The sequence below is a fragment of the Rhipicephalus microplus genome, chromosome 9, assembly GCF_043290135.1.
Source record: "Rhipicephalus microplus isolate Deutch F79 chromosome 9, USDA_Rmic, whole genome shotgun sequence".
NCBI classification, from domain to species: domain Eukaryota; kingdom Metazoa; phylum Arthropoda; class Arachnida; order Ixodida; family Ixodidae; genus Rhipicephalus; species Rhipicephalus microplus.
Window position 1 is genome coordinate 61123519 of NC_134708.1, and position 26164 is coordinate 61149682.

Here is a 26164-nt window from a genome sequence, read left to right on the forward strand (position 1 = left end):
CAGGAACTAGCCAACGCCGGACTTCAGACGCTATGCCCCGTTAACCGACCTGACTACCGACTGCCCAGTACACCTAATATGTACCGCGGACCGAACAACCGCCCACGTTACCGGAACCTGGCAGAATGGCGAACTTCCGATGACAGACCGATCTGCTTCAACTGTGGACGAGTGGGCCATATTTCACGTCATTGCCGCTCTCCGTCACCCTCTGGACGCATGTCCCGCTCAACTAACCGACGTCGCTCCCCCTCGCCCTCCTACCACCAGTCCTCGGAAAACTGACGGGCGCAGCTCCTAGAGGTGAGCCTGCTTCGACGACCCGACCCAAAATTCCTCTACACACGATACCCGGACACAACAACTTGATTAAAGTAAATGTTGACGGTACTTCTGTGGCAGCACTCATTGACACCGGCGCTCACATCTCAGTCATGAACTCCAGCCTTTGTGCTCGACTCAAGAAAGTGCTCACTTTTGCTCCGATCACTCTTGTCCGAGTAGCTGATGGTGCAACACCAGCGGTCACCGGGATGTGTGCCGCCCGTGTCACTGTTGCTGGACGTCATACCACTGTTCTGTTTTACGTACTGGACCACTGCCCACATGACATCATATTGGGACTCGATTTTCTGTCGGAACATTCCGCCCTAATTGACTGTTCTGCTGTTGTTGTTCAGCTCGTCCTACCACACGCCGTTGACCCTCCTGATCCTGCGCCGCCAAAGCTATGCTCCGCCGACTTTGTTCGCCTATCTTGCCGAGCTGTGACGTATATTGACGTCTCTTCTGATCCACCTGTAGCTGACGGCGATTATGTCATTTCACCTAATCCTACAGTACTCTGTTCGCTCAATGTTGCGTTCCCTCACACCATCATCACAATGAAGAACAACGTGGCATGTCTCCCTATTGTGAATTTTGGACTTTGCTCTGAAGTGCTGCCACGAGGAATATCCCTTGCAACCCTTGCCCCGGCCGGCGACTTCCACATATCGGCCTTAACAGAGGATACACCGTCATCTACAAGTATTCAGTCGCGCAGTACACTAGACTGCATAACTGGAATGATTGCCTCTGATCTCCCGGCCGAGCATGTGTCTGCGCTTCGTGGCCTTCTTGCGTCGTATGAAGACGTCTTTGATCTCTGCGACCGACCCCTAGGTCAAACGACCGTCGTAAAACATCGGATCAACACCGGTGATGCAAATCCAGTACACCGGCGACCCTATCGAGTTTCCTCCACCGAGCGCCACGTGATCCAGCAAGAAGTCGACAAGATGCTTGCCCGAGACATCATTGAACCTTCTTCAAGTCCTTGGGCTTCGCCCGTTGTGCTTGTGAGAAAGAAGGATAACAGCTGGCGCTTCTGTGTCGACTACAGAAATCTTAACAAGGTTACGAAAAAAGACGTATATCCTCTGCCGCGGATAGACGACGCTCTTGACTGCCTTAGTGGCGCAAATTATTTCTCTTCCATCGACCTTCGTTCCGGGTACTGGCAGATATCAGTTGATGACCTGGACCGTGAAAAGACGGCATTTATAACTCCCGACGGGCTCTATCAGTTCAAAGTAATGCCGTTTGGTTTATGCAATGCCCCGGCTACATTCGAACGAATGATGGACGCTCTTCTTCACGGTTTCAAGTGGTCAATCTGCTTATGCTACCTTGATGACGTCATTGTTTTTTCGCCAACTTTCGAAACACACCTCGAGCGTCTCTCAATAATTCTTTCGGTTTTCCGCAAAGCAGGGCTCCAACTAAACTCTTCGAAATGTCACTTCGGCCGCCGGCAGCTTACTGTCCTTGGACACCTTATCGATTCTTCTGGTGTTCGTCCCGATCCTGAGAAAATCCGTGCCGTCAAAGATTTCCCTGTGCCGACCTCTGCGAACGATGTTCGAAGCTTTCTGGGCCTTTGTTCTTACTTTCGTAGATTTGTGCGGAATTTTGCTGACGTCGCACGACCACTCACGGAACTACTAAAAAAAATGTGACTTTTGTGTGGGGACCTGAACAAACCAGAGCATTCGTTGAACTGACGAGTAGACTTACGACGCCACCGATTCTCGACCACTTTGATATATGCGCTCCAACGGAAGTGCGTACCGACGCCAGCGGCCACGGCATCGGAGCCGTTTTGGCACAACGACAGCATGGCTGCGAGCGCGTTATTGCATACGCTAGCCGTCTTTTATCGCCAGCAGAGCGAAATTACTCCATCACAGAACGCGAATGCCTCGCACTCGTCTGGGCAGTGGCTAAATTTCGGCCTTATTTGTATGGACGCCCGTTCACGGTTGTCACTGATCACCACGCCTTATGCTGGTTGTCGTCCTTAAAAGATCCTTGTGGACGTCTCGGCCGGTGGGCTCTACGGCTACAGGAATATTCCTACACGGTTGTCTACAAATCAGGTCGCCACCATGAGGATGCTGATTGCTTGTCGCGTCATCAAGTAGACCCAGCAGACCTTTCTGAGAGCGGTGAGTCTACTGGCGTTTTGGCACTTTCCGCGTTTAGCAACATCGGAGATCAGCAACGCCGTGATCCTCACCTCAGAGATATAATTCTTCGGCTTAGTGGTCCCACAACTCCTCCTTCTCTCCGTATGTTCCTGCTCCAAGATGGCGTCTTATATCGCTACAGCATGCATCCTGACGGACCTGAGCTGCTGTTGGTCATACCACAACATATGCGTCAGACTGTCCTTGCACAGTTGCATGATATTCCGACAGCTGGTCACCTGGGAGTTTCAAGAACTTATGACCGCGTTCGACGTCGCTTCTTTTGGCCCGGTATTTACCGATCCGTCTGCCGTTACGTCGCCTCATGCAAATCCTGTCAACACCGCAAAAAACCAGCAACCCTTAAAGCGGGACGCCTTCAACCCATTCAGATCCCATCCGAACCATTTGATAGGGTAGGTGTTGACTTACTAGGACCGTTTCCTTTATCCGCGAGCGGAAACAAGTGGGTAGCAGTCGCCACGGATTACACCACTCGGTATGCAATCACACGGGCCCTTCCTACCAGTTGTGCGACCGACGTCGCTGACTTTCTTCTAGAAGACGTCATATTACACCACGGCGCTCCTCGGCAACTGCTCACCGATCGGGGTCGCTACTTTTTATCACAAGTTATCCAAGACATATTGCACTCTTGCGCTACAAAGCACAAGTTCACAACAGCGTATCATCCTCAAACCAACGGGCTCACGGAGCGGCTAAATAGAACCATCACGGACATGCTCGCCATGTACGTTTCTTCCGACCATCGTGACTGGGACTTCGCCCTTCCATTTGTAACTTTTGCCTATAATACGTCTCGGCATGACACTGCAGGTTTCTCGTCATTTTTCCTCCTGTACGGACGAGAACCTACGTTGCCTTTCGACACGCTCCTTCCTGCCGTTGGCCACACGTCTGAATATGCCCGTGATGTGATTTCTAGAGCTCTAGAGGCACGTGAGATTGCTCGCCGGCGTCTGAGCGATTCGCAGGAGCGACAACGACAGGTCTACAACGCGTGCCATCGTGATGTCCACTTCAGTCAAGGTGACACAGTCCTTCTCTGGACGCCGTCGCGGCGAGTTGGCCTGTGCGAAAAGCTGACTTCACCGTACTCGGGTCCGTACCGTGTGGTGCGCCAAGTCACTGACGTGACATATGAAATTGAACCCCTTAACGCCACCAGCGCGCGATCGTGTTCTGACGTTGTTCACGTCACTCGGCTGAAACGATTTTACTCAGACCAACCAAGCACCGAGACGGTGCCTTCGCCGCCGGGGGTGATGCTACGGGGCGCCACAAATGAACATTCTAGAAAAGAGGACGATGTTTAGCGCGAGCTCGTGCAGACCGGGCTCCATATTGTATGCCTGCCTGTTTACCGAAAGTAAAGGCATTTTTCAGACGCCTTCTCCCCGTAACAATATACACTAACCTTCATCACGAATAAGTAGAAGTGTACTCAGATTTGGGTGCACGTTAAAGAACCCCAGGTGGTCAAAATTTCCGGAGCCCTCCACTACGGCGTCTCTCATAATCAAATGGTGGTTTTGGGACGTTAAACCCCACAAATCAATCAATCAAATCGAATAAGTAGAAACGCAAATCTGCGACACACACACACGATCAAAACATAGCTCACAAGCTCGCATGTCCATGTGCTCGCCGACCTCACAGACCTTATGAATATGAGTAGTGCGAACGCGAACCTAGTTGCGCTGAAAAAAAAAAAACGTCGAGCAATGGCAGCACAGGCGTCAGCGCAATGCTTTCAGTGTGTTCTCCTAATACACTTATGAAAAAACTGAGGTACACTAAAACTCATAATTAAATAGAAAAAATTGAGTGTAATTTTTATTTAGTGCTAGAAAACATAAACACTGACTAAAAATTACTTTGTAAATTACATTGCTTGCTACACTAGCGCCACACTTGTTGTGCGGGCGCAGATGGCGCAGATTTGTCATTCTGCCCTCCAACTACACGGTGAAGCGTGCTACTAAGTGTACAGCTGATGAAAAGCGCGTCTGGGTCCGCTTTTTTTTTTCTTCTCCGATATATCAGGGGGGGGGGGCTCCTCATGCACGTGTTTCGGTGCGTGATCGACTTTGACGCCCTTCCTTCGCGGACGAATGGCGTGTCTAGGCTTTTTTTTTATCGTTGTTTTGCACGTGTTTCGGCGTTCGGTCCGCTTTGACGTGCCAACTCTCCATTCTGCTGCTGCGTGTGTTAGGTACTTGCCGTAGCTGTATTCTCTGGCCTTCTGTGTTCAGCCAGCGCTGCTATCTTATTATCTGCGGATGCTAAAATAAATCACTGTTTTCGTTTGGTGAAGTTTGGCACACAGAACAAACGATAATCTGGCCCATGAATATCAATGCGGGTGGCATGCATATTTGTGTGCGGTGTCCTGCCGGGGAGTAACCGTTGTGTGACGACAGCATTTACAGCGGTTCCTCCTTCCGTTGCTCCATTACAAACTTAAAATGAATACAGTTGCTCCCCCATTCTCGAACAAGTCGGCCACCTTGTTCCGCTTGGTCTTTTCGGAGAGTAACAGTCGGTCTGAAGGAGTAAAAACAGCCGTTGCTCCCATTTCGGCCGTTTTTGGCTTAGAGTGTAAGTCAAGATTACTAATGTCAAAATAAGTATACGCATATGTAAATAAGGCTGTTTCTTCAATATTTACGTCAATATATATCACGATAGTATGGAATACTTGTTGCTGTCTGACGTCGCAAAACCATCATATGAATATGGGAAACGCCGTGTAGGAGGGCTCCGGAAGTGTCCACCACTTTGAGTTCTACATATATAACGTTCGAGAAAGTCAACGTACACGGACGTCTAGCATGTCGAGACCTCCTATATGCGGCCGCCGCAGCCGCTATTCTATCAGCACAACCTTCGGGTGAAGATGTCCGTGTCATCACGTGAATACGTTAGGGTGAAATATGTTCTTACACGAAGCACTATACATAGGATCGTCTTCGGACGTAGGTCTCAGTCTGCGCTAGTTTGCGATCACAGAAATAGCTTTAAATTTGCTTTAAAATGGCAAATAAAAAAGCCGGTTTGAGTTAAACAGATACGAGTTTTCGGTCTTTTATTGTACATTCCACCTGCATAGTGTTAACATATTTGCCATAGTGGTGCGCGAACAAGAAATTTCGCAACCGAATCGCTTCATAAGGTGGCGATAGAGAGTAGTTGGAAAGACTTTATGCTTGTCATGCGCTACAACATAGGACACAGACTACAGAAAACCGAAAACACAGGCTCTAGTTTGTGTCTCAATGTCTTATCTTGCAGCGCATCATAAACATGTAGACGATTCGCTTCCGAATCGAATAGCGGGAATACCGAGTCGAATATGAATGCGAACAGAGTACTATTTGAATAGTTTTCAAATGGTAAACCAACCACTTTCTATAGGCAGCTCTAAAATGTCACTGTTTTCGAAACAGCCTAAGAATTTCAAACGATTTTATTTAAATATTCAAACATTCGAAAATTTCAGAAAAGAAGACTTTGATTACTTTTAACCTACAAAATATAACCAGAATTCTTTCAGCAGAAGGATACTGGTGTGCAGTACTAAAGACCTGTAGGAATATTTTTAAACGGAAAATAAAATTACAACGGAGAATATAGCACTGTGCGAAGAGATTTTGAATAAAAGTAATGTATAAATATGAAACAATACTCACGAGTCAATGTCATAAGGAGTTTCATGGTTATATGATGATTATAGTGAATTGAAGACTGTGTCGTGTTAGCAATACTGGTATATTCAGCGAAAACGTCTCCATCCAGTGATCAGTATATGGTGGATAGTCCCGTAAGGCTGTCGGTTGTATGCGTCTTGTTTATTCACCGAATAAAACCAGGAACGTTAGCTCTGTACGTTCAACGTTTCGTTATTTTGAGATTTTTTAACAAGTGCTGATTATTAGAAACTGTTTGGTATATGGTGTATAAAGTTGCAAGGTATACGTCTTTTTTATGTAACGTATTGTGTGCCTTACATTTTGTTTCTGGATGACAATCGCTTTGTCATGCTCATTTTCTACACAGTGTAATAATTTCGCTTGCAATCTGCTGTTAATATATGTAATAAATCATAACTACATTATGAACGCGTGGTTGTGGCGCACTGCCCGTGAGGTGCATGCTATATCTCCGTGTTAACCAAGGTGCTGCTATACCACTCCGACTTTTTTATTTGTAAGTATTTTTCTGCAATTTTTTGTATGAGGCTGTCAACTAGTCAAACTGTTTGAAAACAGTGCCATTTTTTTGGCGTGTTGGTAAACGAAACTTGACATTTTAAGCGCTAAGAGACGGGGGACCTGAGAGAGAGAGAGAGAGAAGACAACACTTTTTTTTACATTCCTTTCTTACAGTACGGCAGAACAGAAAATAAACTTTGATTTCATTGAATTTGACTCTTTACAGTATGCTGTATTCAGTTCAAGTAGCGAATCGAATGAAAGTTTTCAAATATTCCCACACCACTAATCTTTACAACTGAAACTGCGCAGGACAAGTGCTACTTGATGTGCACAAGACAAGTGTCTATCCTGTGCAACAATGTTCTTTTCCTTTCCTGTGTTGAACCCACGTTATCCAGTATTTAAGATTACGATCCGAGTATCACGACAACTAAATTTGATTGTCTTGAAAGATCTAATGAAAGAGTTTGACAAAAATACAGTGAATCAGTATACACTTTATTTGTGAGGAGAAAATTAGCAAACGCTTCATGAAAGCATGACCAAAGCAAAGCAATTATCACATCTACACCAGAAACAATAACAGGTCATGTAAACAAACGTAAAATATGATTAAAGCAGTTTTCTTTATGGCAGTGTCAACGCTTCACTAGAATTCAAGCTCGTGATACAAACAACAAACATTCATTCCTGCGTTTCGCCATAGATGTCTTCAGCAACAACACAGCGAAGTGCGATTTCGTTTTATATACATGGACAACTTGAGCTCAGGAACAACGCTCAGCAGAAGCGGTGAGGTTAACTGACGCCGGGATTGTTAGCACTTGTTATTTGCTGTACCTGAAGACGTATTATTTGCAATATTACGTTGTGTTTTTATTGAGCAATCATAAGAATATTCAGATGTCTTGAAATCATAGATATTGACACATATACGATCAGCTAATGGTGAACTCCCCGGTACACACATTTCGTCTGTGCACCTTTCTTTTCTTTGTTATTAATTTTTTTAAAAGCCATAGTTCGTCTCTGTTTCACCACTTCACTGATAACAGATAGAGGAGCTGTGTGATCCTCGGGAAACGTGTTTCAGCGGAAGCTACTTTGAATCTGCTCTGCTTTGGAAAAAGAATGCTGTTGTGGAAGTTATTTGACAATCTTGAAGTATGAAATGTTCACAGAAGAAGCAAGCTTTGAAATGTTCAAGATGCTGCTTTGGAAGTTATGGTGCTGCTACGTCACCCACCTCCTATTATTTTTTTGGACGTACGCAAAAAAAAAAAAGATCCTTGATTTTCAGTGTGAATCAATCTTACACATGTTTCTTTTTATGCTGCCGATTGAAGGTGATATGGCTGGTGCGGCCTGTGATGTCTTCAAGGTTTTTGCAAGATTTGCTAGTGAAAGTTGCGTTCAGAGATGAGATTGTCGCGTTTGATGAACTGAAACAAAATGCCCACAAAACACAATGTGAGTGCTCCTGCAGGCTAAGCATGTGCGCTCTGCTGTCGACTTCCACGGAGACTTTGCGCGGAAGACCGAGTTTTCTTTGCCTTGAACTTGCTGCGAACCTCTGGGCATTCTGGGTCTAAAAAGAAAAAATCAAAGAAATGTGACACATTTACAAGTTATTTGATAATTATACCACTTGTGTACAAAATTGAAATGTAGGGAATATCGTTGTAGGCATTTATTTGATTGATTGATACGTCATATGATTATGAGAGACGATCAAAACGACCATATGATTATGAAAGACGCCGTAATGGATGGAGTGCTCCGGAAATTTCGACCTTCTCTGGTTGTTCAACGTGCATCTAAATCTGGGCACACAAGCCTACAGCATTTTTACCTCCATCGAAAATGCAGCCACCGCAGCCGGGATTCGATCCGGTGACCTCCGGGTCAGCAGCCGAGTATTTTAGCCACTAGAACACCGCGGCGATGTGTGTAGGCATTCAAGGCATTGGGAATGTAAATAAACGGGAGATTTTCGGTGACGGAAAGCATCACAGTTTTTTATCTGATGGCCAAATCAGGTCTATGGAGTTCTATTAAACATGCAGAACACCAACATACCGTAGAATTCGAAACGTGCTCTTGCAGTGGCTTTTAGTGACAGGAAATATTTCGAAGCCTAGTACCCAGCGCTTCCGCAGCATGCATTTTATGCCCCTTATCTCGCCCCCCTCCAAAATAAGCCACTTAATACATCTGTGATCCCTGATTATGATGATAAGCGATAGCCATAAATTTCATTTTCGTCTCCAGTCATTGTACTAACACCCCTCCCCCCCAAAAAAAAGCTTCTTGCAGCCAACGTGGTTTCCCTCTGCCTCCGACATATAGACCCACCTTTGACCTAGTGACGATGTCATGTAATCGCGTCATGATACAGAGTCAACCAATAGTGATGCTGAAATGACCTCGCGTCATGGGGCACTGACATCGCATCATTATTATTTTTTCATCATTCATGTTGGCGACGACGACCTGTTTTCACCATTTGATTAGTCATGTGGGAGGTTCCACTTCAATAAAGTAAAGTGAACGTCTGAGCCCAGCACAAAGTTACACATAAATAATGTGATAATTTTCTTCCCCGTTGCCACTTTTGCACTCTTGTTGTTCTTGGCACGTGAAGGAAAAATGTCCAGGTGTATAATGTGCTTTTTTAAAGACGAAAGCCTTGTATGGCCTCATCAAATGCTGAAATTTACGTCGACATCAACATAGGTGACAAAAAATGATCACGTGATGACGTCACTTAATGACATCATCATTGCGTTACGTAACGTGAAGCGACCACATGACGTCATTGCTTGCTCAAAGGTCAGTGATCACAAAGGCAGCCCCAGCGCACTCGATGGACAACAAGCTAGAAATGCCTCCGATCCCGAAGGCATAGCGAAATCACGTTAGCCGCAGAAGGCTTTCGAAGGGTGGCGCTGAAGGTTTAATACATAGACCTAAAAGTGAAGAAGAACAAGGTATTTGCCCTTGAATCGACGCAGCCGGAGGCTTGAAGAACCATTCGAAAGCTGTTGTACACATCGGGAACAGCCATTACATGCGAGTGCTACGTGTCGTAAGCACTTTCTACGCTAAACAAATGGTACTTGTTGCCGCGCGTCCTCGGGAGGCTGGGAAAAGTGTGGGTGCACTCACAGAGCGACTGAACTGGCGTGCGTACCCAGGTGAGCCACCTCCGCCAGCTCCCACGCACGGAAGCACTCCCGTGACGGAATTTAGAATCTTCGCGTGGCAAAGAAAGTGCAACTGGCAACGCGGAAGCGAGCAACGCGTCCCCTCTTGAGTTGCCAAGAAGTACTGGAGCATCGCCACACAACCCCTCAACTTCTATGTTGTTTTTATTCGTCTTGTTCACCAAGCGCTCATTGGCGTGTTTAAAAAGAAGCTCCTTCGTACGTGAGTACAACGCGAGCGTAATTCACGGCATGATAGTTTCGTCTAAAAAAGCGGGCACATAGGACTAATGTTTGGACACAAAACCATATTTCTGAGCAAGAACATCCCCGTTTCCCGGTTCAAAGCCAGCCAGGCGTTCACCGCCGAGGTCCTTATGAGTGATTTAGCCCGGCTTCATACACAGGCCAACTGCGCTACTTCAATTCCTCATCATCACTGCCATTTTGAAAGTAAAGAAAAAAGAAAACTCTGCTAGACCTTTATCTTTGCGTTTGCTCGTTTTCTTGGTTAATGTTCTAGCTTTTCTATTTTTCTATGTAATTGTTATTTTTTTACAATTTAATGAGGCAGGATGTTCGCTGAAGCTCACAGAAACGGTCACAGCCTGCGCGTAATTAGAGGTGCATGTTTTGGTCCCCATCATGCCGCTTCGTGTGGTGACTCATCGGAGCTGGGCACGACGCATGTACGTCTTTTTTGTTGTTAAGCTCTCTCCACGGTTTCAGATCGGCACCAAAAAATAAGGAATATATAGTATTAATATATACCCTCTTTACAATTCCGTATTCTGTTGCGTTGAGACCGAGGCGCGAGAAGAAAAGAAAACATCCCCACCCAAGTACTTCACGCAAATGATATAGTGAAGCTAGAACACGCAGATCAGTGTTTCTGATTGGGCTAACCTCGAAGGTTAATAACTATTTCACGTTAATTGGTTAGGTCTGTTTCGAATCCTTAAGTGGTCCATCGCCCATGTGTTTTTTTCATTATTAGTGGACCAGTGGTGAGTATTAAAATTTGCTAAATGGGTGGGACATGTAAGCTTTCGTCCGCAAACGATTCCGTCCACCTTAGCATTGATGGGTAATGTGTTTAGAAATAGTGGTTAGCGATTTACAGTAGTTAGTACTCTACTATGGGTGAGATGAAAGCCGTCCCAAGAAAATAAGGCTTGATCAACTTCTGCAGGATACGACAGACAAGGGCTGACAGGGCTGTACTGCATCAATATAACCGAATTTTTATGGTCCATGTGTGCTTGGAGCTTTAGCGCTCCTAGCGAAAAAGCTATAGGCCCATCTGCTTAGACATTTGGTGCACGTTAAACAAAACCCAGCTGGTAGAAATTTTCAGAGCTCTCTGCTGCGGTGTTTCTCACAGTCATATCGTGGTTTGGGACGTAAGACCACGACACTCTTCGTTATGACATATTGTTATTATATTGAAGTTCATCTGTATGAGTTTCGGTTTCATTTTTCAAGAAGTGTTTGGTTTAAATAGTCTTATTCAAGGAAAACTTGTTACAAGATTCTCTTGGGGCACACCAGTCACACAACTAAAGGCTGAGTAATTGCCTGAGTCAGTCGTGCCACCCTGGCCACAAAGCGGAAGGAACACATCAGTAAGCAGAAAGACTATAGGCAAAAAACACAACACAAATTGTACGTATTGTTCTATATGCCTTTCACGGCAAAAAAGAGAACTGAGAGAATACCGAGACCACATATATCCACAGAGCTCCCCCTGAAGGGGTTGCAATACAACAAATGCATGCTTTCAATCATCATTAATACAAGAAATTCTTTGACTAGGGCTTACTCATGCTCTGCAGAACAAATTAGATTATGCTCTAGAATAATTAAGCTATAGTAAAAAACGTGTCAAAAGAGGAAGAGATCAGTGTTTGCAGAATTTTAAAAACCAAGCAAAACATCACTTTGTTCAGGTAGGAGTTCATTAGCTACTTTTTTTCGATGATTTAGATGACATTTCACCCTCCAGTGAATATAGTAAGCTTAGGTACATGGCTTACGACGTCTAGACCAGCATCCAACCAAACACGTAGGATAGAAGCGATTAAAGCAAATATAACTGATAAACGAGTGATGAAAGCAAATAAAAGCGGCAACAACAGCGGACCTGGTGATTGTTCCCTCCAGTGGTCGAGGTTTAGGGAAGGTATCTCCGTGCAGTGGAGTATGCCCCCGTGTTGCCGATCCGGTAGGGTAAACACGTCGCGAGTGACGTGCGTAATGTTGTCACCATTCTCGCAGAGTACGCGCGCCAGTGAAGAGCGCTTCAGTTCCTCGCGTTGTTCAGCAGTGAAGGTGCCCTCGTTCAGGTACCACAGCCTGGTAACAATGAAAAAAGCACGGGAAAAATACGATGAGAGAAGACATTTTGTCTCACATGATAAAAATACTCCTGATGACCAAATAAATAATGGTGCTCATTAATTTTCTTCTTTTTGTGGTGAAGCTCCTTGAGGCGTGGGTTGTGCATCCCCTGTATGTAGCCACCTCTCGTTTAGTTCTTGCAGTGTTCACTAGATGGCGGCACTTGCAGCTGATGATGAAAAGATGCAAGATGTTATAAACTGGACGGCTGTACTTGTAGTTGATAATGAAAGATGCGAGATGTTATAAAATAGGAATGATGTCACATATGGTGCGTGTCATCAGTGGAAGGCAATCGTTCGATTTAGTGCGGCGACGTACGATAGGGAGAGCGTTGTAATAAAATCGAGTAGGCATGCAGAATGTACGGGGGATTCATGATTTGCAAGGTTTACCTACGGAGCTTCGTCTACTCATCATCATTCACTTCGTGCATATGGTGGCACTTTTTTTAAAATGCGGCTAGGGTACATTGTTGTGGCACATGGCCCCACGTCGGGCGCCACGTGTCTTCCAAGGGACGGTGGTTGGCCGGAGCCCTTAGAAGAGAACGCGGAGGTGACGAGCAAAATCATGAGACACCCAGTTCACACTGAACCAAAATAAACTGAGGTAACCTGGAAAACGCTGTAGACTGCTTGTCTTCAGCGCATTTTCTTATGTGTTTTTTTTAACGACTCACAAGTTGAAGTATAAGTTTACTCTTATGCTAACCGAGTTGTTGAACGTAGGAAGGGTAGTAATTATTTACCACACCGAGGCTATGAGCGAGTATAAACAGAGTAATTTTTTACTTTCTTTACACAGTTTTAGGGGGAACTTCTGAGAACTATTTAAAGAAATAAATAAAAGGTGACGGTTCCAATCGCACAATGAGTCCACAAATTTATTATATATCCCATGACGTAGAATTGATGACACCTACAGATACTACATAGACAAAAACATACACTCACACAACTAATGTGGAATAAAACACCACCTGAACTGATTTCTCGTTGTTTAACGCGAGAGCGTTAAAGAACACATTTCGTTGAAATTTCGGCATTGGCTTCGTAGGTTATGAGCGAACAAACCATTATTTGCGTGACCGAAAAATTGAGCATCTTTGCGGGACCAAAAAAGCCAGAAAGATGCAAATAAAATAAGTAATAAAAATTCTGGGTCTGAATAGGGATCGAACACTGGTCGTTTGCGTGGCCACACCGCCACGTCACTGCTTGTGAATACAGTGAAAACAACTTCCTCTAGTTAAAAATGCAGTGAGAGTGACTTTCATGTTTTACAAACACGCGCGTCCCGTCTACATGCTTCACAATACAACCTGAAGTATTGCCGTATTAATGCGTGGTACAAGCGAACATCAGCATCGGGCGTCAGAACATGGGATTATCATGACGACTTCGTAGTTTAAAGTCAGTCCCCCACTACAAAAGGCACAGACGTTACTGTACCCACGTATAGTGGATGCACCTATCGAAAGTTCGAAAAGGTTTCATTCACTAAGTTTTTTGAAGAACACACTATGAGAACGGAATAACGCTAACACGTTCAACTCTTCAAGGTGAAGCTAAAGGGTACCCCAACTTCTTTTTCGTATTAGAATGGACCGCTCGCGTTACCCAACTGTACTTCGACAACCCGGTATAGTGCCGGTAGGAAAGCGCTAAGTTTTTTTTTTTTTTTGCTTCGATGAACAAATGAAGTTTCATAGCTCACGCGTAAACATAAGGTGCGTTGCGAGCCGCCGTGAATCACATTAGCCTTTTAGTATAAACCCGTCCGATATCATCTTTTCAATTATCCAAAAGTTGGCTGCAATTTCGGTCTGTTGGCCCCACCCGCGTTAGCACAGCTGATGCACAAGTCCACAAAATATACATGTGCATACACGAACCACGGCAGTTCGGTCATTTTCATTGAGCGAGGGGTGCACAAACACCGTAAAGCAGCCCGTATTCAGGAACGTGAGCGAAGACCGGTCACACGCCTGTACAGGCTTCTTTCCGACGGCATCACTAGGTCTTCTCAAGGAGGCCAGCTATGCGATGAAAGACAGTTGGCAATCACAGAATGCATCTCCTGCGCAATTTTTGTCGTCATTTGAAACGCAAATGAAAAAAAAATTAGCCCCGTATCTGCATAGAATCTGCAAATGTCGGCGAAAGACGATAGTCTTGCGTGTGGAGAGAGTGAAAAAACATTTATTTGATGTTCTGTGCAAGAAAATCGGTGAATGGTATTCCGGAGGCGCTGCGTTAGAGTGCCTCGAGCGTGCAGCGGAGGCGAACGAGCACATCAAGTCACGTCACGCGTGAGACATGAGTGCCATCTGGCATTTTTTTTTTTTTTGTAAAATGAAGCGCGTGGCCTGGAGACAGTCATGCGCGCCCGTCTAGGAGGCGATAAGGTGTAGAACGCAAAACGACGGGTAGGTGCCACCACCGTGTCGTCTTAGCAAAGCGTTGGAAACACTCGCTTCTTTGTGCAAGCGTTACATAGTCAGCGCAGCGTGATGAACGCTACGGTCCTTAGAATTACTTATGTATGCCTTTTCTAGTAAAAGACGCACATGCAGAATATATACGTGTTGTTATCGTGCCTCAGATATGCGAAATTATTGCTTTTTAATTGACAATCGCACAGGTATGAACGCTGAACCTTAAGCAACATTGGTGGGCGCTGCGGATGGGGTCGGCCCAATCCGTAGCGCCTGGTGCTGTTTGTATACATCGTCTGGTGCTGTTTAGAGTACCCGATTTGCGTTAAGGGTGGACAGGCAGACAAATTTACAGGCAGATAGACCAGAGTTTTTGCGTCAAAAGTGCCCTAGAAAAACTATCGTCTTTAAAATTATCATCATCATCAGCCTGACTACGTCTATACTGCAGCACAAAGGCCTATCCCATGTTCCGCCAGTTAACCCGGTCCTGTGCTTGCTTCTGCCAATTTATACCCGCAAACTTCTTAATCTCATCTGCCCACCTAACTTTCTGTCTCCCCCTAACCCGCTTCCCTTATCTGGGAATCCAGTTAGTTACCCTTAATGACCAGTGGTTATCCTGTCTACGCGCTACATGCCCGGTCCATGTCCGTTTCCTCTTCTTTATTTCAACTATGATATCCTTAACCCCCGTTTGTCCCCTAATCCACTCTGCTCTCTTCTTGTCTCTTAAGGTTACACCTACCATTTTTCTTTCCATTGCTCGCTTCGTCGTCTTCAATTTCACCTGAACCCTCTTTGTAAGTCTCCAGGTTTCTGCTCAGTAGCTAAGTACCGGCAAGATACAGCTGTTATATACCTTCCTCTTGAGGTATAGTGGCAATCTACCTGTTATAATTTGAGAGTGCTTGCCGAATGGGCTCCACCCCATTCTTATTCTTCTAGTTACTTCAATCTCGAGGTTCGGTTCTGCGGTTATTACCTGCCCTAAGTAGACATAGTTTTTTACAACTTCAAGTCCACTATTACCTATCTCGAAGCGCTGCTCTTTTCCGAGGTTGTTGTACACTACTTTTGTTTTCTGCAGATTAATTTTAAGACCCACCTTCCTGCTCTCCTTGTCTAACTCCGTAGTTACGAGTTGCGATTCGTCCCCTGAATTACTCAGCAATGCAGTGTCATCGGCGACGCGCATGTTACTAAGGTACTCTCCATTAACTTTGATCCCTAACTGTTCCCATTCTAGGCTTCTGAAAACCTCCTGTAAGCACGCGGTAAATAGCATTGGGGAGATTGTGTCCCCCTGCCTACACCCTTCTTGATTAGTATTCTGTTGCTTTCTTTATGAAGCACTATTGTAGCAGTTGATACCCTGTAGATTTCTTCCAGAATGTTTATATATACTTCATCTACGCCCTGATTCTGCAGTGTCTGCATGATGGCTGATATTTCTACTGAATCAAACGCCTTCTCGTAATCTATGAAGGCTAGGTATAGTGGTTGGATATATTCTGAGAATTTCTCTATTACCTGATTGATAGTATGAATGTGGTCAGTCGTTCAGTAGCCTGTTCGAAGTCCTGCTTGTTCCTTTGGTTGACTGAATTTTAATGTTTTCTTTACTCTGTTAACAATTACCTTTGCAAATAGCTTGTATACTACAGAGAGCAAGCTGATCGGCCTGTAATTCTTCTAGTCCTTGTAATCGCCTTTCTTATGCATTAAGATGATGTCTTTAATATACGTGTCCTCTATTCCCGGAATTTTATGGAGTGAATCACTCCCAAAATGAACGAGATGGCTCACCATCCGGACTTTCACCAGGTTTGCCAGCGGCCACACGTTGGTTTCACCTGTACTTTACTCCAGCAGACCATCTATTGTCCGTGCGCCCGTCCGACAACCCGCCCGTCGATCTAGCGAACACTCCAAGTACCACCATTTCGCATCTTTTCATGATATATTCATCATACATACAAGTACCGCCATCCAGCGGAAATTCCAATGACTAAACGAGAGCTGGCTACCTACTAGTACAACTACAACCACTACCACTACTATTGCTACTACATACATCAAAGACGCACAGCCTACGGCTAAGAAGCTTCGCCCTTAAAATTAAGTCATTGCCAGCTTTTGTCGTATCTAGCAACTGTTCCAGGCAGTTTCTTGGTCAAAGGCATCGTTTCCATTTTTGTAACCCTGTTGAGATCTTCATTTTAGAGGGAAAGCTCCTTAAGCCGTTGGTCATCCGTCCGCTATGTATGTAGTAGTAATAGCAGAAGTTATCGTCATAGTAGTAGGCAGCCACCTCTCGTTTAGTCCCTGGAATGAATGACGGTACTTCTATATAGATGAATGTAGGATGAAAAGATGTGAGATGGTGGTACTTCATGGAGTGTTCACTAGATAGATGGACGGACGCATGGAGAATGAATGGACGGACACGTGGACTTACAGACAGACAGACAGACAGACAGACAGACAGACAGACAGACAGACAGACAGACAGACAGACAGACTGATGCACGGACTGACGCACAAATGGATGGATGCATGGACGGACGCACGAATGAATGCACGATTGGACGGGCGGACACAAGGACAAACGCAGGGACGGAAGGACGGATGGATGCACGGACAGACGGATTGACGCACGGACGCGTGCACGGACGCACGGAGGGACGCGCGAAAAAACGCACGGACAAACGCAGGGATGGACGCATGGACGCACGAATGGACAGGCGCACGGACGGACGGATGAACGCGCAGGCGGTTAGATGCACAGACGAACGGACTAATGGGAATGCGGAAAGCTGATGGACGTTCCGCCCCAATCATCCTCATTCATTCACTCCGTGGATAAGCTGTTAATTTTTTTTTTCACAAGTCTCCCTCATATCGTAAATGCATGCTCATTTGAAGTGTGATTTGTTAAAATCTTTTGAAATAAGCCATAAAAGCAAACGAGCTACGTAGTGGACGTCAATCAGCGAATGGAACGGATAAACGACAAAAAAGGTGGCTCCCTAAATGAAGCTCGGCAGAGGGTTTCGAGAGATATGTTAGTTTACTTTTAAAAAAAAAGTGCCGCTGCGGGTTATCTGCTAGAAGTAACATATCATTTGTATGCCAGAGAAAAAGTTGGCAATAGAAATCACATGAAAGCTGCTGAAAAGGTAGGAATGAAGACCGCGTGATCTGTGTTCTTCTTGGCAACTCGCCGCGTAGTTCTTTGGGTTCAAATTTGTCCTTCTCAAGCTGAACAAAACGCGCAAGTGCGCAGTCTATTCCTACTTTCACAGTGAGCGTGAGGCCCATGGGACGGCTTTATGCTCTCCCATAGTAGGGCACCTAGTACTCCGAATAGTGGCAATGATTCCGCACAAAACGCGGCTCGCACATCGCACCAAGAAGAGTACATCCTTCCGATTCCTTTGTCAAGGACTGACGCTGCAAATCAACTTCGTCACCTGGCACGTCGTCTGTGTCTGCAGGAGTGGAACACCCCAAGCATAAGACATACGAGACTATACCAAATAAACCCTCGACTGGAACTTCGGCCTCCATCCGGACTTCGTCGACGTGAAGCTTCACTTTTTTGTCGCCTATGTTTGGGGGTTGCCTTCACAAAAGCATATAGAACCCTCATCGGATTGACCGACAATGCAGAATGTGACGTCTGCTGCACCAAACAAGACATCGACCATCTGATATGCCATTGCCCTCGATTTGCCTCTGAAATACAGAAGCTTTCGGACGCATTGCTATAATTGGACGATCGGCCACTCTGTATGCAGATGCTACTGGAACACCGTCCTCACCTTTCGTCGGCTAAAAAAGCAGTCAAAGCTGTCTTGTGCTTTTTGAGGGCTACAGGCCTATGTGACCACCTTTAACTTTTGTGTAGTGCCACTGCTGCATACGCGCCAGCCGATTGACGGACAATCTTTTTTTTTTCTCTTTCTCTTCTCTTTCCTCCCTCTCTGTTATCTTTATGCCCCCTTCCCAGTCCCCCAGCGTAGGGTAGTAAACCGGGCATCTGACTGGTTAACCTCCCTGCCTTCTCTCTTGTTGTTCATCCCTCCTCCTCCTCCATCCAAATAGTTAACCCTTTTTTTCTAAACACAACACGGCTTTCTGCTCTCCCATAGTAGAGTACCAAGTACTCTAAATCGTCGAACACTTTTTCTAAACACCGCACACAGTACGATCGAAGCTTTTAGTGGGATGGCTCAGTGCTCTCCCATATTTAAGTACGAAGTACTCGAAATCGTTAAACATTTTTTCGAAGCAAGTAACGTTGGGACAGCGAAAAGTACCTCACGGGACGGTTTTATGCTCTCATATAAAAGAGTACCTAGTACTAGAGATCATTATCCTCTTTTGCTAAACACAAGTGGTGATTCTTAGAGTTGCGGCCTCATTGACTGTGAGGCCGAAGGAAATGCTTTCTGCCCTCTCATATATAGTAGAGTGCCAAGTACTCTAAATCGCTAACCACTTCTTTTAAAACACATTTTGTTCGGCCTCATCAAGTGTGAGACCCACGGGACAGCTCCCACAGTAAAGCACCTACCACTCTTATTCGTTAACCGCTTTTTCTAAACACACATTGGCGGGAAGCTTATTGCACTCAAAATCGTAAATAAATTTTATGTGTGGAGCATTTCTTAGTCGCAAGATGTCACACGACGTGCGTCGGCGGTGATGTCCACATGCCCACTGCGCATGCTCGCGCCTCGCGTCGCATGCTTGCGTCTCGTGCTGTCTTCTTCCCCTCCCCCCCTCTCACGCCTCGCAAGGTCGACGCAGGCAGCGTCTGCTAGTAAAAACCGACTGCTATAGCGGTGCAACTGTTCACGGCACCCCACCTTGGTATGTGTAGGCCCTGGATCGCACATCAGCGTCCCACGACTCATTGAAGGCAACGCTTCTCCTCCATTCAATAAATAAAAATAATAAAGGCGGAATAACAGTTTAGCATTCCCGAACCATACCCAATTACGAAACGTTCTCGCAATACCCCTCCCTCACCCCTGTCTGTGACGCATTTGCTCGAGTTTCCCCGTGGGAAGATGCGGGCGGCCATTTTTCAGCTGTTTTGCTTTGCAAAAGCCCTGCCTTAAAGAAAATAGCACTGTCTCTTACCACTTGGGGCTACGAACGCTTTCGTATGAACAACGGTCTTGATTATATTTGCCAGAGTCCTTTTTGCAAACATGTAGTGCTAGGCTTTTTTTTCTAGTAGTAGTGTGTGACAAAAGGACGCGCCCACGCTACCAACGCGCTGGAGAGCTATTGATCAACGTAAAGACGGTGTGCTGTAAATCACAAGTTTCCGCATTTTATTTAATGCGACGGCAAATGCGTCCTCACCAGTCTGTTAAGGGCAAACAACTCGACGGCAAACGCGGTGAAAATGCGGATATTTATAGGGAAAAGCCATTCCTCCACATTTTTCACCGCTTTTCACCAGATTTGTCTGGTGTATCTGTTCTGCAACCTCAACACCAGCATTCTGCAATTTTCACCAGGTTTTTCGCAATCTGGTTGTCTGGCAACGCTGACGCCAACAATTTGCAAGAATCTAAAAAAAATAGAGAACAACTTTGCAGCAGGCTTTTATTTTGCGCGGAGGGGGGAGTAGGCCCCTCTTTTTCTTTCAGAGGATGCTTTTCCAGCTCGTTGTATAAAGGTGCCTGTTCATGTGAAAGTGCGCTGACCAGAGGTCAGCCATGAGGCGCAACGATGTCATACCAATCCTTGAAAAAAAAAAAAGTAATGCTTGCATACCTTCAGGATTCACGATAATGAAAGCGCGATTCGATGGGGGGGGGGGGGTGCAAAAATCACCGAAGCAGCTGCAGGTTGCAATCGCGAAGTCAAAAAACTTCCAAATGATGGTTGAAAACCACGTCATAGAAAACACCCCACAGGAAGTAAAACTGTATTTTGACATTCCATTACTACTGCCCCCTCAGAGGTGGTGGTAAATGTATGTTACGTCCAACCTTTTACGCTAACGCGAGGGAGTCATTCTAAACACGGGGGAGTTTTTAGAGGTCACGAGCCTCAAGAACTCCAATCTTGAATAGTTTTTGCTTACAGTGCGGAAAGTGGTGTAGGCAAATGTGTGGCCATCTAACCAGCTCGAGCTCATTAGGTTGGTACACGCTAAACCTTGTACCGTTATCTTAGCACCACTGTTCTTATTTTCTTGAATACGTTGGTGGTTACTTTTTGCATTATTCTTTGATTAATAACTATGTTTGGGAACCCTTATTCTTCATCAAGTTCTTAATATTGCATCTTCAAGTGCGCAGAAAAATTTGCATTGCGACAAGTATTATTTTGAACATATACTCTTAGAAAAAAGGTGGTAGTACTTGCTAACTTCGGGGTAGTAATGGTTCGTCACATATGTTACAACCCTGGTAGTAAGCGCAGCTAGTAACGGGGAGGTTGGTAACAGTTACTACCTCTTCTGTTACTACCAGCTTTTAATAACTATTACTTCCCTAGCGGTTACCAACCATGGGAATTAACTTTTTTAAAGAAAAAAAAGTAGTAACCGATACTACCCTGTTCATTCATTTTGGCATATTATTTCTCCGCTGTAATGTTGGCCAATCAATGATCTCATTGCTACACAACTTCGGATAATAAAGTGTGGTGTGCCATGAACGCGAAAAAGCGGAAGGCCTTCCATCAGGCTAAGGGGGGGCAGGTTTAACCAGAGCGCTGCCCCTAAATACACACACGCATTCGCACGCACGCACACACGTACGTACACGTACGAACGCACAGACACAGCACACGCACGTGCTCGCTCGCTCGCTCGCTCGCTCGCTCACTCACTCACTCACTCACTCACTCACTCATGGCGAAGGCCTAAACTGTGCTTAGCACTCACGAAGGCCTAAACTGCGCCTAAACACAAACACAAGAGCACGCACACTCACTCACTCAATCACTCATGGCGAAGGCCTAAACTGCGCCTAAACACACACACGTGCACGCACGCACGCTCACTTACTCACTCACTCACTCACTCACTCACACCAAATAGGTTGAGTCCTTAAGAACACTAGCGTCACAATGAATGCGAAATGGAAGTGATGCGATAACGTGGCTCTCAGAACGTCCTTCCTTAGGTCCCGGCTTTTCGCGGAAAAATGTGGGAGGTAGACTGTACGAATGTTGAAGATTGGGCGAGTTGGTTCGACGTACTTGAACTGGTATAGCGCATTACGGGGAAGAAGAAACGGCTGAGCAGAAGAAACGTCCGAGTCCTCTTGTGTTGGTCTGCTCGGCCGTTTCTTCTTTCCCGTAATGCGCTATACCAGTTCAAGTAAGACTGTACGAAGGATGCGAAATCAGGGGGCCCTGGGCCACCAGTATGATGAAAGACTTGCATGGTCATTACTTCGTGCAGTGGAAGTACTGGCCTGTCTATAGGCAATCTTGACACCATTTTTGCTTAATTAGGGCCCCTTATCCTTTGCCCCTCTGCATGCGAGCCTACGGTTTTGAAGACTATTTGAGAGGTTTAGTTTGAGCTTACCGGTCCGCATCACGCAGTTTTGCAAACTGCAGACTCAATAGGCAGGTCAGCGTCGGTCCCACCTTGGAACCCGGCAATGGCTCCTCGCCGATGGCCCCGACCCAAACGTCGATATTGTCTGAGAAAAAGTAGACGTACGTGCTTGATATGGCAAAACAACAAAAAAAGATAGTTTTACGCTATAGAAAATTCTTTCGCATCAATACATCAACTGTATCTCACGAGTTTGTTGTTTTTTAGATTTGATACCAAAGTATAGGAGGACACATACTATCCGTACTGGAAATAAAATGGCTGGCAACGAAGCTGAGGTTAAGGTTTGCTCTATCTCTAAAGCTCCCTAATTCTGGCGTGCAACGGAGTTGCAATATTATTTACATATGTGTTTAGAGTGTAAGTCCTTATGACTTTTCACTTTTGGTCAAGTGCGCGATTGATATTGAAAAAGAGCCGTAACACTCCCCATAGAAAAGTTTTTAAGAAGTCGAACCGACATTAACACACTATTCTTCGCCAATCTTAGAAGTCTGAGTAAAGCGATGGTGACGCCAAGTATATATTACTGCGATGAGAAAGTCATTTCAAGCTTAGACGTTGCTAAATATAGCTGCGGAGTTTTTCGACACATCGATCAACTTGGCCGTCAATGTGACTTGCTAGTCTACAGGCTAGGTCATATAGGGCGGAACATTCGCTTTAAAAGGAGCATTTGACGACACTAATGAAGTAATCATTTCTTCCAACGAATAGTAATTCTTTATCAGCTGTGGGCTGCCTTGATTGGTAGCTTCGTGGTCTCATTCATCTCTTTTGACCACACTTGTTATGCGCACCATGAGCTACCCACTTTCAGTAACCGCGCTACTAGTAAAGTATAGTCGCGGCATTGAAGAGGACGAATCCGCTTGCCGAAACGTCATCTTCAGCGACGTGTTGTGTCGCTGGAGATAATAAACGGATGATAATATTTATCAACATCCCTACTGGAGAAGTGTTGGGCCTTGTAATCACTTACCCTGCCTGTGACTGCCATGTGCCACTCCATCTATTACGGTATAACATACGGCTGCCTTGTTTTCAAGCAAGCTTCTGTTATGATGCTCAGTTATGTGCTCTGTATTATAACGATTCCGGTTCTCTTAATCTCTTATTCGCCTTTTTTCATTCATATTAGAAGAGTCTGTCGCTTATAAAAGCCCCTCACCAGCTAACACTTCAAAAATATCCAAAAGCACAGCCTCTTGAAGAACCCCTTTCATTGGTGTTGGATAAAAAAATGTTGAGATTCCCTTAGTTTGTCAAGCTATGACAACTATTCTGGTTCGTATATAACTGAAGACACCAGTAGTACAGTTGCTATGCGGTACAAGAAGTATTTAGCCCGACGTTAGTTAAATGGGAAAGCTTATAATAATAATGACAGCGCGTATTCGAGCTGCATGTATCGTACTTTTCCCAATCTGTAGCGAATGAGCCTTAATACTTAGAAGAATTTGACTGGGCAGCACGTGCCGACGAATCGTCACTGTTTGAAAATCGGCTCACCGGGAGTCTTGTAGAGGCGCTCCAGTTTGCGTCTGAGCTCGGCGCTGGGTATTTCGCGACTCAGGTCGTTGAAACTCTCGGCCCGCGAGAGGTTGCAGAACTGACGCCACTTGTTGTATCCCGGCATTCCGTGGTCGCGACCACGTTGGATGTTGAATGATGCCAAATCTTGAGCCACTACCAGGGCGGGCTGCGTTATGCAAAAGTAGTTTTAATAAATAAATAGTATTACTTTACAAGCCGGGTATCCATGAACATCATATACCAGGGTGATCTGTAAAAAGGGACACATGAAGGAATGAGACGAGCACACTCTGTCAGATGAGTTAATGCAAGTTTTGGAAATGTTGTTATTCTATTTAGGCATCTGGCGTAGCCCACGGCGCCAGCATACAGTGAAATAGGATGTCCCATTCTATTTTACTCTTTCGTTTTGTTCTATGAACTACGTCATTCTCAGTGTCGTACCCTATAGCGTGCGCACCATTGGCTGCGTTGTGAGTGACATGGTCAAATGCTCTAGAAAACGGGCGCTGCGCGGGGGCTACAATTACTTGCTCGCCATATCACTCTTCTGGAATGAAATACGCAGGGTTTCTCCAACGTGTGCCTGTATTCGATTGACCCTAACTTAAATTCTTCGTTTGCTACCCGGGCTTTGACGGCGCAATGAAACTTTGCTGTGTCCCGTGCACGTGGTTGGGCGTGTCATTTACGAATGCGTATTCTTGTCCCATTGGATTGGCCAGCAGTGCGGCATGCAACATTTGCGTCTACGAGGAGACGCTTGAGCCCATTTTATGCCACTGCCCATCATACCAATCTCAACGACGGGCTATAGAAGCCAAGCTGCGTCACCTAGACTCACGACCACTTACATAAAAGAAGATCCTGAGACCCTGGCCAACAGTCCCGCACACGCACAAAACCACGAGGGCTTGTGAAAGAACAACGCGAGACCGTGCTGTGTAGTCTCGAACTGCCTATTTAACCGTCTCTTTCTTACTCTTTTTTTTTCTCTCATTCCTTTCTACTATGGCCCCTTTCCCCCACACCAAGTGTAGGGTAGCCGACCGAGCCAAGCTTGGTTAACCACCTGTCATTCTCCTTTTCTTTCTTTCTCTCTCTCTCGAAGGTTGGTATGAATAGGTTTCTGGAATCCTGACGCGAATTAACCTAATGAAATAACCCGTATATCAGGTATGGGAAAGACCTACTTTTAAATATACACGCACTGCAAATGAGGCCATCGTCAGTATTTGGTGCACATAACGCCATCTCTCAACAGCGTTCACATATCACAGGAGCTGCAGAGTAATTATCAAAACAAAAATCATATGTCAAAGAAGAAAGCTCCGCCTTCGAATCGAAGTCAGACTTTATGTATAATACAGAACCATTCAAGCATTCTTGTGAAATTATGATTTCACGACACGCAGCTTGTTGCTTGAACATTTCAACTAAGCCTATACTAGCGTTTCATTGATGATGCAGTAAAGAATTCTAACCTCTTGGGAAACTTCGTGTTAAGTTGCACGCTAGGAAAATCTTGCCAGCCTGTTCAAGTGGTTCACTTGTGTTGTAAGAGTGAGTCAATTTTTATAACCAGCTTTGTTTGCAAGATTTGATTTTTTTCACGTAATTTCTGCGCAGTTACAGCGCAGCGTGAACATAGGGCCAAAATCCTTGTTATTTCAATGACAAATGAATATTTGTCCTATTCAGAACAGGATCAATCGCAGTCGCATTTTCATGAATGCTCAATTGTAGAGGCTCAATTGTACGCTAGCTGTGATGCGCTCATGAGTTAAGAGAGGGAGGATGAGTTGGTGTGGCTTGGGAGGTGGGAAGGAAAATTCTTTTTTTTGCAATCTCTCCAGCCGACCGCACGGATCTTCAGAACTACGGCATCTCGTTTATTCACAGAAACACGTCGCAATATATAGGAACCTATGACATGCGCAGAGGCCCTTTAATCTACTCATCAGGCTAGCGGGGCAGTGGCTTATAAAAAAAATTCTACACCAGGTTGAAATAATCAAGTAGATGTATCGCTTGCACAGTGACCACTTTCTTTCTAATACAATAGACCCACATTAGCTCTCGAACTGTCTTATCTTGACTACTGCCCAGAATCTCAATATCCCAAAACTATTGTTCACAGGCAAGTGCGCCAGATTGTCTTTTTAAAACTTTTATTCGTGATCCCTGGCTCGAATATTTAAGCACTACCGCGTCTACACTATGTATATGAC

At 45.2% G+C, this 26164-nt stretch overlaps 1 protein-coding gene across 2 annotated transcripts in view; it reads right to left on the reverse strand.

Moving 5' to 3' along the window:
- Positions 1 to 8020: 8020 nt before the first annotated feature.
- The window catches only part of Pxn (Peroxidasin), a 96200-nt gene continuing 78056 nt past the window's right edge, over positions 8021 to 26164 (reverse strand). For both annotated transcript variants that reach the window (XM_037415247.2, XM_075873716.1), the window contains 4 exons: positions 23910 to 24099; positions 22365 to 22482; positions 12098 to 12309; positions 8021 to 8336 (listed from right to left, as the gene is read on the reverse strand). In XM_037415247.2, coding sequence (XP_037271144.2) covers positions 8236 to 8336; positions 12098 to 12309; positions 22365 to 22482; positions 23910 to 24099 — 621 coding nt within the window. In that variant the 3' untranslated portion in view covers positions 8021 to 8235. The remainder of the gene's footprint in view (positions 8337 to 12097; positions 12310 to 22364; positions 22483 to 23909; positions 24100 to 26164) is intronic.